This window comes from Lepisosteus oculatus, chromosome 5, assembly GCF_040954835.1.
Source record: "Lepisosteus oculatus isolate fLepOcu1 chromosome 5, fLepOcu1.hap2, whole genome shotgun sequence".
In the NCBI taxonomy this organism is placed as follows: Eukaryota; Metazoa; Chordata; class Actinopteri; order Semionotiformes; family Lepisosteidae; genus Lepisosteus; species Lepisosteus oculatus.
In genome coordinates this window covers 5,387,326-5,403,230 of record NC_090700.1, presented here as the reverse complement: position 1 = coordinate 5,403,230, position 15,905 = coordinate 5,387,326, and the positions used below count along the sequence as shown (strand labels likewise).

At 50.9% G+C, this 15,905-nt stretch overlaps 3 protein-coding genes across 8 annotated transcripts in view; 2 read left to right on the top strand and 1 right to left on the bottom strand.

Moving 5' to 3' along the window:
• The window catches only part of cdk8 (cyclin dependent kinase 8), a 41,390-nt gene extending 38,329 nt beyond the window's left edge, over positions 1-3,061 (bottom strand). For 2 of the 3 annotated variants that reach the window (XM_069189949.1, XM_069189950.1), the window contains exon 1: positions 2,706-3,061. In XM_069189949.1, the coding sequence (XP_069046050.1) occupies positions 2,706-2,833 (128 nt within the window). In that variant the 5' untranslated portion in view covers positions 2,834-3,061. The remainder of the gene's footprint in view (positions 1-2,705) is intronic. The other variant, XM_069189948.1, reaches the window with a different exon arrangement.
• A 7-nt stretch (positions 3,062-3,068) lies between these two features.
• On the top strand, positions 3,069-11,026 carry rnf6 (ring finger protein (C3H2C3 type) 6). Of its 3 annotated transcripts, none has more exons than XM_069189945.1 (4): positions 3,069-3,317; positions 7,379-7,559; positions 8,473-8,583; positions 8,794-11,026. In XM_069189945.1, the coding sequence occupies exons 1-4, from the start codon at positions 3,147-3,149 to the stop codon at positions 10,530-10,532; spliced, it is 2,202 nt and encodes a 733-aa protein (XP_069046046.1). In that variant the 5' UTR covers positions 3,069-3,146; the 3' UTR covers positions 10,533-11,026. The 3 variants fall into 3 exon arrangements, with proteins under 3 accessions (XP_069046046.1, XP_069046047.1, XP_069046048.1); XM_069189946.1 differs by lacking the exon at positions 3,069-3,317 and adding an exon at positions 5,484-5,592; XM_069189947.1 differs by lacking the exon at positions 3,069-3,317 and adding an exon at positions 5,599-5,731.
• Positions 11,027-15,472: 4,446 nt separating this feature from the next.
• atp8a2 (ATPase phospholipid transporting 8A2) overlaps positions 15,473-15,905 on the top strand; it is a 115,807-nt gene continuing 115,374 nt past the window's right edge. For both annotated transcript variants that reach the window (XM_006628015.3, XM_015341594.2), the window contains exon 1: positions 15,473-15,847. In XM_006628015.3, the coding sequence (XP_006628078.2) occupies positions 15,805-15,847 (43 nt within the window). In that variant the 5' untranslated portion in view covers positions 15,473-15,804. The remainder of the gene's footprint in view (positions 15,848-15,905) is intronic.

The following is a 15,905-nucleotide window of genomic DNA, read 5'->3' as shown; positions in this document are numbered from 1 at the left end:
AGCACAGAAATGACGGAGATGGACTAAAACGTGGGATGCACAGTGATGTGCTAGCACTTCTGGGACAGGGATTCTCCCATGCAAAAGGCCTTTAATGGACATGGAGAAGGTGTGAGATATCTGGCTGCTGAGGCTAACCACAGCGAGCAGCTGACATGCTGCGCATTGCGCGAGAGTCTCCTCGTGTTCTTCCACTGAGCAGCCCGGGGTGGCTCCACAGAGCTGCTGAAAGCAGCTGCTCGTGCTGTGGCTGGACTTTTGCAGGACAGACCATCTCAGCCCTGCAGCTTCAGACGCGTCTGGACTCTGCGGAGGCACTGGAACTACGAATAAACCAACTAACAGCACCGGCATCATGAACACAACACCTCGGGCAGTCTGGGCCGCGTCTCACAGCACGTGGCTCACAGAGACAAAGACCTAAAAGCAGCATCTTTTTCTGGGAGGGTCACTTGTAAAAGAGCGTGTTGATCAATTGGATTGCGAGGCGTGTTTCTTTTATTAAAACTCCCGCTGCCGCAATCTGGTCAGCTCGCAAAAAAGAAAGTGACATCGCGCTCGTTTCTGCAGGCCTCTTTCAGAGACGGCAACAGCAACACTTTCTCAAGCAGGAAAACCCCCAGGAACTGAGAAGGACCCTTCTCGTTTAAGGGATCGCCGCAGTGCGGCGCGTTCTCGTTATAGTGTCTGCAGACCAGCAGGGTTTGGCACTGTGCTGTCAAGAGGAGGCTCAGATACATCATAAAATCTCAACAGCACACACCCAGCGAAAAGAGACAGGCTGTCCAACCGCTGGTCCAACAACCACTTTTGCACCACACACACACACACACACACACACACACACACACACACCCTTTCCTGCTTGGGGGGGTGTAACACAGCTCTTCTGCCACAAAGAGCTGATGCACACACAGAGACGTGCCATCAACCGAGTCAGCCAGGGCTTTTATCCAAAGGGGTTTAATCAGTAGACACACACGAAGCAGGGCATGTGACTGAAGCATCTCGTGGAAAGGTACAACAGCACTGTCCCACCCGAGATGTGAACCCGCATGAGAGTGGTGGACCCACAGCTTCCAGTGAGGAGTCCAGAGCCCTGCCCGCCGCTCCACACTGTAAGATTCCCCTGCGTTTTGGTGCTGGGAGTTCGGGGCGGACAACTGCAGGAGATGACCCATATTCGAGTGCCTTCTGTCCCGACAGTCAGAGCTGACACGCATCAACACCAGGCTGGATGTCACTGCTCATTAGCGGCGCGGCTTCACTCGAGAGGGGGATGAATGACCCCTTCCATCCGCCAACTTAAATGCAGTTTTTGTTTTGGTCCCTTCTTCTTAATTGAGGACAGGACATTAAACTCATCCCCCCTGCCTGTGGTCCCCCCCCATCTTGCCTGGCAGTGACCCTGACTTGTTGGGGAGGAGAGCCGTGTATTGTGCCCCCAAGAGATACTGGGACCAAGCCTGGCTTCTGTCTGTGGACAGGCAAGTCCAGAACCGCAGTTCAAACTCTTTTCTAAGGTGCCAAAACACAGGAGTGGTGGCTACCGCGTGCCCTCCATTGCTCACACACAGTGCGTGTGTCACGTGTGCACTCAGAGAAAGAAGGACGCTCACACCGATACAGCCAGTGGCAGAGAAGCACCTGTGCACTCTTGGGACTATTAATAAATTCCTGTTGAAAAGGACAGCAACCCGGGGTCAGCTTTCACGTCTCTCCAGGCAGCTGAAGGATGTCCTTCACCTTGAGCTCCAGGGGCAAGCGGAACTTCTTCTTCGTCTCATGTAACTGCTATATATATATTAAAAAAAAAAAACTGAACCGCCCCTCAAGATGTATGGAGCATCTCTTGCGAGTTGCTATTCGGGTTGATGCGAGCGATTTAAAGCAGTGACCGCAGACTTCGACGCGCAGAGCTGTCCGCAGGAAGACACAGCTCCGACAAACGCAGAACCCTCCGAGAAATGTCGGTTTGTTTGCAAGTGCCTCGTGTTCGCGTTTATTGCAAAAGGGGGGCGAATAAAAGTGAATAACACCATCGTCGTGGAGACTCGGAAGAGGAAAGAAAACCTGAAATTCACCCCCCCTCCCCCCCATAAACGAGAGGTTACTCTGATATGGGAACGTCGCTCTTCGGCAAATCGGTTTCCCGAATCCCACCATCCCAAGCTGAGGATTTACAACGTAAACACCTCCTCGACAATGTATTTTTTCAGGACGTTTTCTGCAAACGGGCTCGGTCTATTACGGGGGACGCCGCCACTGTAGTTCTAATCAGAAAACAGTGCAACAGCCAGGCGGTGCAAATTCGTAACACCAGTTAAGAAGAGCAACGATTTAGCAAAAACAGCAGCACACGGCACCTATCCAGTTATCTTTGGTTGGCACGGACTGGGGGGGGTTTGGTGTGACAGTCCGGGCAGCTTTGTCCCTCTCCAGTTAAAGAGACAAAAACAGCCACATCTCATGGAGCTGGTACTGTGTTACTGAGCATGTCTCTTTTCTATTCGGGTTGCGTTATCCAGCAGGACGACAACAACAACAACAACAACAACACCACCGTCTCTGGGATCTCAAACAATAGAGGCAACACCACCACCACCACCAACAACAGCAACACAACTAAAATGAACCAAAGAGCCGCGAAGAAAGTGTGCGCTTTATTTTCACCCGGGGCCAGCCCGGCAGGCCTGCCGACTCACCCATCTTTCCTCTTCGCCTTGTACACATGTCCGTAAGTGCCCCTTCCAACTTTGCAGCCCTCGTATTCAAACAGGTCCTCGACTCGCTCTCTCTCCCCAGTCAGCTTCACTTTGAAATCATAGTCCATTTTCCTCGCCTTTTTTTTCCCCCAAGCGCCGCCTGGGAAGCAGCCCCTCTCTTCGCACCTGGGCTCTACGTATCTATCGATCTTCCCCCCCCCCCCTAGCGCTGCCCCCTCGCCGGGCCGAGATGCGGCATGTACCGGCTGTGCGTGTGGCGGAGAGATGCACGATTTTCTGCAGCGTCTGGGCTCCTGCTGCACCGACACCGACACCGACACCGCTTCTGCTTGCTTCCCTCTCTCTCTCTCTCTCTCGCTTTCTGCAGCTGCGCCTCTCTGCCGGTATCTGCTCGCAGGAGCTGGGCATCAGCGCACGGCAATGTCGCAAAGCGTCGCCAAGCCAGGCTTTAAAATAAAGGACCGTCTGGAAAGGGAGACGTGCGCTTCTGTGCGGCGCACCACGTGGATTTTAACCCCCCGGCCCTTCCGCAGCGAAACCGTCGCTGTTGTCAAGAGGAGCTCCGCTGCGTGGACCAGCGGCAGAGGAAACGTGTGTTTTCCGACCTTCGTAAATCACGTTATCGCGCCGGGCGTTTAAAAAACACGCGCTAAGCCAACTCTTCGGGTTTCTTTTGTTTTTTGGGCTGTCTTTTTCCACAGTTGTGAAGTAACCAGACTGGGTTTAGACTGAACGTCACGAAACCTAAATTTTTATTTTTTGGGGGGGGTATATTTTAACGTCAGAGCAACAAAAACAAACAAAAAAAGGAGATTGGCCGTTTTGTAAACAGATATTGCAGTGTATATATATGTACAAAGATGAGCTCCGAAACTCTAGAGCTCCCTCTACTGGAATTTCGCTTGAGTGACCATGCTAGACGTGAAGAGCATCAGGTTTTGTTCCGGCAACGTTCAGTAAGAAAAAAAGGTCGAATCTCATGTTAATATCCAGTTATAGACGATTGCGAGGACAGTCGTTTACAGACATGAGACTTCTTTTTTTCCCCAGTTCTGCCAGTTGTCACCAGATGCTCTGCCAGATGTCTTTTCCCCCAGCTCTCGCGGGGCGTGTGTGGCACTGGTGTGTGAGACATTTAAGGGTGTCGTCGGGGTCCTGGAGTATTGGAGACGCGCCCAAGTCACGATAGTGGTTGCCCTGCGTGTCTTGCGTGAAAGTCGTGCAAGGAGCGAAGAACTTCGCTGTATAATAAAGTTTAAAGATCCCATGTTGCTCTTCTGAAGAGTAAGGTCTTTAAATCGGTAATCGAGGCTAAATTCCTGGATTTAACCTTAACTTCCCCCTTCAGTTCAACTGAAGAAGCGGTTTCTCAGTCCTCCTCCGCCTCGCCGATCTGCTGTGCAGTGGGGTTCCTGGTCCAGAATGGCCACATGCTCGGTCACACAAGCTGCCCTTCAGTGGTGACTAAGGGGAGACCCCTCCTGTCTGTAAAGCAATTTTGGATGGAGGGGGGTATATAAATTAAGGACTCTTTGTTGGACCTCCATTATTATACTACACTTAAACATCAATGGCCGTGGTACACATACAAGAGGCATCTGTACTTTCAAGTATGCAAACATCAATACATTCCAGGCCTAGAATGGAGCAGGGCAAACTAACCTTAAAACACAAGGTACAAAATGGAAAACACAAATGATGCACTGACATGATTTGCCACTTGTGGCTGTTTCTCCAGGAAAAGACGCTGGGTCACAAGGACATTTCCCACAGAAGTTTGATACAGGCTTTTAACTGGGTGGGGGGAAAAAAAACGCACCATCTGCAGGAACTGGTTAGCATCGCAGCGCAGGGGTCCAGGGTTCAATCCCTGGGGTGCTGTCTGCATGGAGTGTGTATGTTCTCCCACGGTCCAAAGACACGCTGGTGGGCTAGTTGGCTTCTGGGAAGATCGGCCCTGGAGTGTCGGTGTGCTCTGTGACGGACTGCGGTCCCATGCAGTGTGTATCCCACCTTGACCCCAGCTCACTTGTGACCCTGTACTGTTAAAAGGGGTTAGAAAATGGATGGATGGATGTTATACGAATAGAAAGGAACAGGTAATGCGCGTATTCCATGCTGAAAAGAGAAGAAAGAAAACACAACGTTTCGGCCGTGGGGCCTTCTTCAGGTGTCTTTTGTATGACTTGCAGATTCCGCCATGGTATTTACCAGTAAATGCTGTGCGAATCGGAAAACGGTGCAGTATCGTGTTCCAATAGGGAATACGCTACATAGATAGATACTTTATTGATCCCGTGAGGGAAATTGCAGTGCAACAGCAGCTTATAATAATAATAATAATAATAAAAATAAACTTTATTTTATATAGCGCCTTTAAAGGTGGCTTCTCAAAGCGCTTTACAGGATGACAATAACAATAAATAAGAAGACTACAACAATAAATAAAGCTTAACACAGACAACACAGCCACAGTGTAACAAATAATATAATAATAGTACAATACATACAATACAATACAAGAGTTACTCACAGTCTGGACACACAAAGAACAGACTAGAACAGAAGGGGGGGGAGGGGGCGACACTGGTATTCAAGAGTATGGAGATAAATCGAAAGGTTTACTTTTAAATCCATGACACGATTTTAATTGAGGCGTTAAAGGAACATATGTACAAAACGTGAGTCTAAAAAAGAAAGCCTAGTGTACTGTACATGTCTCCTGGAGGGGGGGGTGCAATGTATCTCGTCGCTTGTTGCAGGTAGGACTGTATTGGGTGCTGCACTGGTGTTCCCATCTTACACTGTATCCCGGACAGCAGGGGAAGGGAAGAGGACCCGTCCATATTTCAGCTGAGGGTTTCAGGTACTGAAGTGTGCCCGAGCTGTCTTGTCACGGCAGCGGTTCTCCTTGTACGTGTGCCGTCTTCCCTGGACGGAGCGTCTGCTCTCTTTGCGGTGCCATTTTGTGTATCGCGAGCACTGAAACGGTCTACACGGCGGTGGTGAGGCAACGCAATCTCACTGTATAGGTTACGCGTTTGTTTGCATGGACACGCACGTCCGCAAGACAGAACAGCACCGGCGGCGGGGCTGGGGTTTTTTTCAAAGGGAATCCGAGGCGTATTTTGCGGGGATTTCGGGAGACCGACGCTGTCTTTTGTGTCTTCTTCGCGATGAAATATCCGGGGCCCGACTCTCATTTTTTTTTTGTTTTCTGTTTGTCCCGCCTCCCCGCTCAGCTGTTTGGGCGTTTCGTCTGTCAATATACGGGTCTGGGCCCACTGATTGGTAGGGAGCCCTGTAAGGCTTGTAGTATTTGTATCTAGGGTTAGTGTATTTTTTACGAAGGCCCATCTTCGCTCTGTATAAACCATTTTATGCACTGATTTTACATTTCACTTCATGATACTGTGTTTGGCTTCTATTTTTGTTTAACCTTAAATTTTAGAGTGGGCGCCTAATCGCGCGTTGCTACGGAGAGCACGTATCTTCCGTGTACTCTTAAAAAAATGAGAAAGCAGCTTTCTGCACCAGGTTGTTTTTAATTGAAAATTTTTTTAGACTGTTCCTTCCATTTGCTGGCTCTGCTGGGGAGATAAAAAAACATATTTTCGTCGCAGAGCCTTTTAGACAAATGCAGAGATCATGCCTAACAGATGTTTATTTCTGTGTACCAACAGCTCCGCAGTGAAACTTTGTTGGAGTTTAAGATGGTATATGTGATAAGGAATTATATTCTGGTCTCAGTGGTTGATACGGTCATTTTTCATTGGGATAGACGTTTCTGGATAGTGACTGAGACATGAACAGCCCCGTGTGAATGGACTGTGTTTTTGTTATCCTAACAGATACACTCCCAGTTTATGCTACTGGAGACAGCACTTTTTCTTGGTTATTTCAAGGTTGTTTCCTCGTAGTGCATAAACGGGCATAAGGATTCAGATGAAGCAAACGTCATTTTAAAGGTGTAAGTTGTAATGAATCATAAAAGCAACACAAGTACAGTCAGTAATATTTCCAGTGGATCCAAACATAGCGAGAGTCTGACAGCTTACAGCTTATAGCCCTCACAGCAGCTGTACTGAAAACTGAAATCTGCACAATACTCTGCATATTGTTTTGCTAGGAGTTTTTGTCCAATTTGAGCAGCCAGCCCCACCTGCTTTCTGCCCACAGAGTGCACCAAGGGCTTGAGCTGTGTCATGTTGCAGTCCTGGAGGTACAGGACTCCCGGTTTCGATTCTTCAGGCCCACAGGGTATTCAGAGCCTGTACGCTGCTGACTGCTGACACTGCTGTCATGTTTCATGTCGCCAGACTATTGCTTTCTGACAGATGCCAGGCAATTTGAGGTTTTCCTCATGCGGTGCTTTGTGGATTTATTTCCCCCCATTACTGCTTTTGTCAAAATGTTGTGCGGCAGTGATAACGGTTTTCTCATTATATACGTGCAGCGGGAGACTGTGGACAGGCCGTCTGCGGGCCGGATATGATGTTCTCGGGTTCCAGGTTTCGAATGAATTTGAACGAATGGATGCAAAGTTAAAAGTTAATAGTGCAGAGGAAAGCCCCGAAACCCTGCTGTTTGTTTCGCTCGCCAGCCTCACGGAGTGTGTTCTCCCGGTAAACTCCCCCCCCCTCCTCCTTCAGGCAGCCGGAGCGGTTTCCGTGGCGATGGACCCTCCCAGCCCTGCGGCGCCCGGCGGGCGGGACGAGCGGCGGCGGCAGGAGGAGAGGCTGCGCCGCGAGGAGGCGTACTACCAGTTCATCGACGGGCTGAGCGAGGACGAGTACCGCCTCATGAGGGACAGCAACCTCCTGGGCACGCCAGGTACGCGGGTCCCCCTGCCTGGCCCGGTGACACTGCCCCCTGCTGGGCGGGGGTTTGAGGCTGCGCTTGCTGGGAGATCAGATGAGGTCGCTTCACTGGCCCGATACAGTTTCTTGCATTAGGAGTTCGTCTTTTCGCAGACCCCAGCTTGCTCTCCTTGAGACACACAGACAGGGAGAGAGAAGCTCAGGATTGGAGCGCAGGGTCGGCCGTTTATATGGCGCAGCCCTGGAGCGCTCGGGGTGAAGGGCCGTGCTCGGGGGCCCCTATGGAGTAGATAGATAGATGAGACTTTATTGATCCCGTAGGGAAATTGATGTGTTACAGCAGTCCAGCCCAGGACAAGCAAAACAGACATCAGAATAGTTATAAAACAAAAGACAAACAAGATAAATAAAAATAAATACATAGGTGTGTGCAAAATGTGCTGATCATAGTCACTGTAAAAACAATAAAATATGTGCAAAATGTGCATAGGTTTATACAGACTGATTGTCCAAAACGTACAATGGAGCAAACATGCTGTCCATAGAGGAGCAAATGAAGGGCTAACAGTCCTAGCCTAGGGAAGTGTTATACACCCTGACAGCCGCCGGGAGGAAAGACCTGCGGAAACGTTCCTCTGCCGGCCGCAGGATTTGAACCTGCAACCTCCCAACCACAGGCGCTAGGAGTTCGTACCCCTGGCGATTATTTTTTATTTTGGGGGCCCTTTCAACTGCCCTCTTCCTTCCGTTCCATCCTGGAGTAAAAGCGGGCGCCCCTCCACAGAGGGCACGGGCAGAGGGCGTCTGTGGAGACGCTCTCTCGGGTGGGCTTTGGGACTCGAGGTCGAGGGTCTTGAGCCGCCTCGGCTCTCCGGCTCTCCGGCTCTCCGGCCTGACCGGCTCTTCGTGTCCCCCCCCCCGTGCAGGAGAGGTGACGGCGGAGGAGCTGCGCCGGCGTCTGGACGGGGCGAAGGAGAGGCTGTCCGCCCAGCCGCCTGCGGGGGCCGGCCCGCCTGCGGAGGAGGACGCGAGCAGCGGTGAGGCCCCTCCTCTCCCTCGCGGCACGCCGCCTAAACCCCTTCCGCCTCGTTCTCTTTCTACTGCATCGAAAAAGCGTTTCGAAACGAGTCGTTTCTTGTATCGCGGTCGTTTTGACCGCAAGCGTGGCGTTTCGTTTTGCGGCGGGCGGGGGCGGGGGCGCTCCCGCCGCCCCCTCACGCCGGCCGCTGTCTCTCTCTGGTCCCCAGGGAGCCCCGACGCCCCGGGGGAGTCCTCCGGCAGCGACTCCCTGCTGGAGTGGCTGAACACGTTCCGGCGGACCGGGAACGCCACCCGCAGCGGCCAGAGCGGCAACCAGACCTGGCGCGCGGTGAGCCGCACCAACCCCAACAGCGGCGAGTTCCGCTTCAGCCTGGAGATCAACATCAACCACGAGCAGCCCGAGGGGGCGGAGGCCGGCGAGCCCGCGGACCTGCGCCTCGACCCCGGCGGCCCGCCGGCCTCCCGCCCCGCCGGGAGGGCCCACCTGCACAGGAGGGCGCCGGGCCCCTCGGCGGCCCGGAGGACCGAACCCCCCCAGGAGCCCCCTGCCGGCAGGGGGAGGGGCCTGCGGAGGGGCGAGCCCCCGGAGCCGCCGGCCCAGCCCTGGAGGGCGAGGACGAGTGGGGGGCGGCGGGGGCGGACTCCGCGCGCCTCCGAGGAGCAGGCCGCGGACGCCCGGGCGGGGCTGGACTGCCCCCGGGTGCACCCTGAGCCCGAGCCGCGGGGGGGCGAGGCCCCCGCCGCCCAGCCGCGGAGGAGCAGGACTAGAGCCAGGGGCCGGGCGCGGGCCGACTCGGCCCAGCGCGGGGGCGCCCGCAGCGCGGCGGGCCGGCGCAGTCGCTCTCCGCTGCGCTCGGAGCCCAGTGACTCGGTGCCCGCAGCGGGCAGGCAGGGGGAAGGCGTGGGCGGCACCACCGCCGGCGGGCTCGTGGCCCTGGGCGGCACGGCCATGGCGGTCGATGAGCCAGTCAGGGAGCAGGGCGGGGAGCCCCCAGCGCCCCTCGCTGCCCCCGAAGCGGGCGCAGAGGACGCGGAGTCCCATTCCTCAGCCTCGGGCGGCGTGCGGCGGCACCCCACCATCATGTTGGACCTCCAGGTGCGCCGGATCCGTCCCGGGGAGAACCGGGACCGGGACAGCATCGCCAGCCGCACGCGGTCCCGGGTGCGCATGGCGGAGAACACCGTCACCTTCGAGAGCGACAGCGGGGGGTTCCGGCGCACCATCTCGCGCTCGGAGCGCGCGGGCATCCGCACCTACGTCAGCACCATCCGCATCCCGCTGCGCCGCATCTCGGAGACGGGCCTGGGCGAGCCCTCCTCCACGGCGCTGCGCTCCATCCTGCGCCAGATCATGACCGGCTTCGGGGAGCTCAGCTCGCTGATGGAGACCGAGGCCGACTCCGAGGCCGCTGGGGCGGGCCTGGAGGGGAGCCCCGCCGTGCAGGCCTTCCGTCTCCACGGCGACGAGGCCGCCGCCGCCGCCGCCGCCCAGGGGCCGGCGGAGCCGCCGTCGCAGGAGGGGGCGGGGGCGAGGGGGCTGGAGGAGCGGCTGACGGGGGGCGCCCATTCCCAGCTCCTGGCGCAGCCGGGAGAGGGCCGACCGGCCGGCAGGGACACCAACAACCTGGTGGAGAACGGCACGCTGCCCATCCTGCGGCTGGCGCACTTCTTCCTGCTCAACGACGACGACGACGAGGAGCACCCCCGCGGCCTGACCAAAGAGCAGATCGACAACCTGTCCACCCGCACCTACGGCCAGGCCAGCCTGGAGGGGGAGCTGGGCCGCGCCTGCAGCGTCTGCATCAACGAGTACGCCCAGGGGAACAAGCTGAGGAGGCTGCCCTGCGCGCACGAGTTCCACATCCACTGCATCGACCGCTGGCTGTCCGAGAACAACACCTGCCCCATCTGCCGGCAGCCCGTCCTGCACCCCCACCACGTCTGACCGGCCCCCCCCGGCTGCCCCCGTCTGTACATACCGCTTTCATGTTTCAAGTGTTAAATTCATGGTAATGAGCGTAAGGTAGAACCAAAAAAAAAAAAGAAAAGACAAACGGATGAGAACGCTTAAAACAGAAGTAACTAAAGCTATATTTTTTTAGACTTTTTTTGAGTTGAGCACTTTTTTTAGAAGCATCGGTCGTCCGTTTAATGAAAGCCCCCTCCCGGTTTCGTTTTCGGCGTTTCTACGTGAGGTCCGGCGGATGGCAGATTTTTGTAAGGAAAACCTGACCATCGGACATGCTAGCAGTGATGCCCAGTGGCTATAAGTCCGCTATTAACATTTTACTCAGTTAAATGGAAGAATATTAAATGTTTTTTCCAACTTTATCTTTTTAAACAATCGACAGGACGCAAAACCAGCCCAAGCACATCAAAACTACGTGTAATTATCGACTGTCATCTTGGGTCAGTAAAATAAAAAATAGTGTTAATCTATCTGTTCATTCTGTTTCATTGACGGTTTTTAAAACTCTAAAGAAAATGTCATTTAAGCCCACACGTATGAGAGCCCCCCTCAGTTCTCTACCCCATCTAATGAGGTTGAATTATTATCCGTTTTATGGTAGTCAACGGGTCGTGTTTGGCGTTAAAGCATTACAACTCAGAATCCTTCAGTTTTTTGTTTTTCACCAGAAATGAGAAATTCTTGAAGATCTTAAGAAATTGAATGTTCGTTTTTTAATATACTCACCGAAAGACGGAGTTAGATCCCATATAGTTGCAGAATGTTTCCCAGAAAGCCTGTTATATGGATAACGTTTATCAAAAGCAGAACTGTTTTTTTTCTCTTCTAGGCACTCACCCGAGAAATAACGTTATATATGTTACATATTTGGATGTAACGTTTGCAAATGGATCTGGGGCTAGTTTTCCCATCTGAGGTCCCAGCTGTGTTGGATTTCAGTACAACTGCATATAATAGTTTTTCAAGGGTGTGCCTTTTTCTGTGTGGGGGTGGGGAAGCTATTTGATTAGGGAGAGTTTGTGTGTCTGTGTGTTACCCGTTTGCTTCTGCAGCCGAGTTATCACTTTAATTATAGAGCAGGACTTTGTTGGGATTAGTTCTAAAACATAAAACCAGACAAACATGGGTTATAAGTGAGAAATTCTCTTCCTTCCCTCCAGGTGAAGCTGTTTCGACCACTTTCTTTTTTATGATGGAGAACATATTTTGTACTGTTGTTTATTTTTGTTTCTTGTTCTGCTCTAGTTGTAGATTGTTAAGTTCACAAAATAACCAATTACAAATTGTTTCAGCTATTGCTATAACCACTCTGACAAGTGCTTTACAGATGCATACAGCTAATATATCTGTCAAGCATGTAGCCAGAGAAAACTCTGCCCCCTGGTGGTTTGTTTGGAAATTATCCTCAGATTGCATTTATCTGATTGCATTTAGATTTAACATAGCAAACCCCTTATCCTCTGAACTGGCCCACGCATTGCTCTGGAGTTACTGTGCACAAGCTTAACTTATAAGGCACATTTTGTAACAAGTCTTACAAATTTGTGAACAATCGTGGAACATCATTGAGGTTCAGATGCATCCATGTCTGCTGGGAGCTCTCAGGAAACAGCTGCCATTTTCAGCTTGCTGTTTTCACAGTTTCAGGATGTCCTTAGAGCAAAACTGTACCCTTTACAGTCATTATGCAAACAGAAGCCCCGTTGTGAACTTTTGTACCACTGCCGGCTGTTGCCGCACTTTTTAATCATTCCCCACCTTCGCAATTGGTTTTATTTGTATAGTTCTATTTTTTTGTGTAGCAGATGGGGTTCACAGTAATGTCTGATGATTTCTTAGATATGGGAAGACCTTTTTTCCCTTTAATAAAAAAAGCCAACAGGTAGATTATGTTCCAAAGCTGGCTGAGGATCTGCGCCTGTGGCTGGAAGGTTGCCAGTTCAAATCCCACAGCCGGCAGAAGAATCCTACTCCCTTGGGCCCCTGAGCAAGGCCCTTAACCCCAGCTGCTCCAGGGGCGCTGTACAATGGCTGACCCTGTGCTCTGACCACAGGCTCTCTCCCTGTCTGTGTCTCATGGAGAGCAAGTTGGGGTATGTAAAAAGACAAATTCCTATCGCAAGAAATTGTATAAGGCCAATCAAATTATCTTAAATACCCAGAACCTGTAAAGCCTCTGGAGTTCATGCCCATTTAGCATTCCAGAAAATGTCATATTGGCACCACAAAAGGGTACCTTTGTTTTTGTCAACTTTTTTTCATAACAGAACAGACTGAAAGCACAATACAACCGTTTCTTTAAAACAAGAACCACTTCCCACATACCTGCAAGAGGTGGCGGACTTTAGAAGCCATCTGTTGTCTGTGAGACTGAACTAATTCCCTGGCAGGGAAAAACTCATTTTTGACAGAAGATGACACTTGTGTTTTTCAGGTGCAATATGGTGATGGTTTGCAACTTGAGTCAAATAGGGTATTTTCCTAAACTTAAATTGCATGTCATTATCTGTTAATCTATAGCTCCACAATTTTATATGTATAAGTGTAATTTATCACCACTTTAAATACATAATTCCACTATCATATTTTAAATGATGGCACAGAGTTTTTATCCATGATTTTCTCTCTTATGTCTCCGTGTTTTATGCACACATTTTTTCATTTTATTTTAAAAGTGGGAGAGGGAGGTGAATCTCTCCTGTCTCTGCATTAACTGTTTCTTGTCTGTCAGCAGTGATGCCAGAATCCAAATGAAGGGATAAAAAAATGAGGCTCTGCAAATGCTGAAGGAGTATCTATTGCCTGAGTTTTTAAATTTCCACAAAGGTTCAACTGATGTGAAGTTTCAGAACCTTTAAATATATGTTCAGTGCTGATATAAGATAAAACACATGGATTCTTCTCTGTGTACTGTTTTTACCACTACATGTTTTTCCAGAACTTTGAGCTAAAACCTAAATACATGCTTTACTGACTGGCTGGAGCTTTAGTCTCTGCGCATTTATTTCAGTCCTGACTGCACTTTTGACCATCAAACATTGTGGGTTGTTTTAATCATGTTCAGCCTTATCAGCTCAGTTGATGCTGTTTTACATCTATTTGAGGGTGTTCACCATTCAAACAGTTAAGAGGTGAGAAAATGGGTTTAATTGATTATCTGAAAATGAGTTCAACAGTTAGGAAATATGGGGACATCACCATGTAGAGCTGATATTTTTTTAATTTCTTGGGGACTTTTTTTTACTTTTTTCAAAGTGCTGCTATAAAATGTCAGCATCCTGCAGAATTAGGTGAAAAGTTGTTCTAAAGATAGGATTATCTGGCAAAACAGATATTAATGATTTATTATGATTTCGTTTAGGTTTAGTCACTCAATTACAACGAGGGTGTTAGACTCCTGCTTGTTAAATGTCTCAGTACATCATCCATCAGCCTGCGTTTAAGACACTACTTTGACAACTCTGCAAGTGCACTTTTACTGAGTGTTGCGCAGAATGCAGATGAAGAACGAGTTTTGTAATGCTGCAGAAGGCTGGGGTGGGGTAAACCGCTGTTGCTTTCTGACTGCAGTCCCTTCTGCGTGGAGCTTGTGTGTTCTCTCACATCGGCCTCAATTTCCTCTGGTCTCCTCCTGACTACTAATATCGCGCCAACTTGCTGCAGCCCTTGCCAGGGGGTTAATCAGCCACCTTATGGAAAGAGATGGATGCAGGGAGTAAACAAAAAGACTACGGAGGGTACTGAACTCCCGGTGTGCCATGGATGTTCATATCTTACACAAGGCAGTCATCGCCGCACACAGCGGTGCTGTTTCAAATTGATTTTAATGTGAAGAACCCACTGCTTGCTTGGTCATTCGTGGTTTACTGTGGTTTACTGCTCCTCTCTGCCACCTCAGTGGCTGTATACATTAGCAATAGGAAGTCGGTATTGTGCCATGTAATCGCGTGATGCGCTTTTTGCGCCCAGATTGCACCCTTTCCTACGGCGTCCCCCCTTCAGGGGTGGGTGGCAGCGATATAAATCGGCCGTGAAATGGAAAATTATTCACGATGGAAAATCGCAACATGGACTTGCAGGTACAGCTTGAGACGGCCTGGGGCTCGGCTGCATTACAGTATTTTAAAGCAACCGGAGAAATGACCCCTCTGTCCTACAGCGATGACGCACGACTCGTTCTGTACGAGGCCCTGACCTTTTTTTTTAAAAGTCCACACATTTTAAAATCGCGTTGCCGGAAGTACTGCGGGGGGCAGGTAATTATTCCTAACAATTATTGATAAGATTTAGGAGACTCAAGTCTTGCACAGCACCGCCCTAGACCCGCTTGCGCTTGGCAATAGTGAACTTTAATTGAACACTTGCAGAGCAGGTAACCGCTTTTTTAAAATGCTGTTACAAAGGCCTGGATTGCCGAAGAATACCATTAAGGTACTGAGAAGTCTCAGTACCTTAATGGTATAGCGGTTGGTTGGCGACCTCTCATAACAGATAACACACATCTGATGGCTGATTACAACTTGTATGGCTTGTAAAGATGGTTTACAAGTGTGAATAAATAGGATTTAAAAACTGGAATATTAAAAAAACAAACAAATACATCAGTGGCAATTGAACGTCTTGCCCTTAAAATGCACACACGACATTTAAAACATGTTTGAACAAAACGGAGGGGAATGTAGAGAGACTTAAACGATTCAATTAAAGAAAAAAACAGTAACCCTTCGGCTCTCAGCATGGAGTTTAGCAAAAGGGTTCAATTAGCATTTCAATTTCACCCTCGATTCAATGTAGCATTGAAAGACACGTGAAAATGAGGGGGAAAGAAGGAAAAAAAAAACGTGGTGATTGTGAGAGAGGAACTGGGGTTTACTGAAACAGCTGACGGTCTTCCCCCCTCGATCTGCAGCTGCTGGACTGCGCTGTGCCTGGGAGAGACGGGGCGCGTTCACCCTTCTCCTTGGTACAGCCGGTCTAACGAACGCCGCTTGAGACATTAGCCAGCTCCGGTCCGCTCCACAGTTAATCTGCCCGTCCCAGACCGCCTCTGGGTAATTATGCGACGGTGCTGTGGCTAACACGCTTCGTCATGGCGAGGTGTTCTGATCAGCGGGCTGTGTCGATGACGGGCTGCTCCCGGAGCGCCGCGCTGCACCCGGCGCCCCGTCATTAGGCTGCCGGGCCCCCGAGCGAGGAGCATGTCCGCTTGTCTGCCGCGCGATCCCGCCTCGAGAGAGACCCCGTCACGATGTATTTCAATAGGAAATCGAAGAAGATCCACTCGGAAGGAGGTGAGTGAGACAGAGGGGGACAGAAATAGCTCTAGCGGAGGAGGGATGCGGCGGGGAG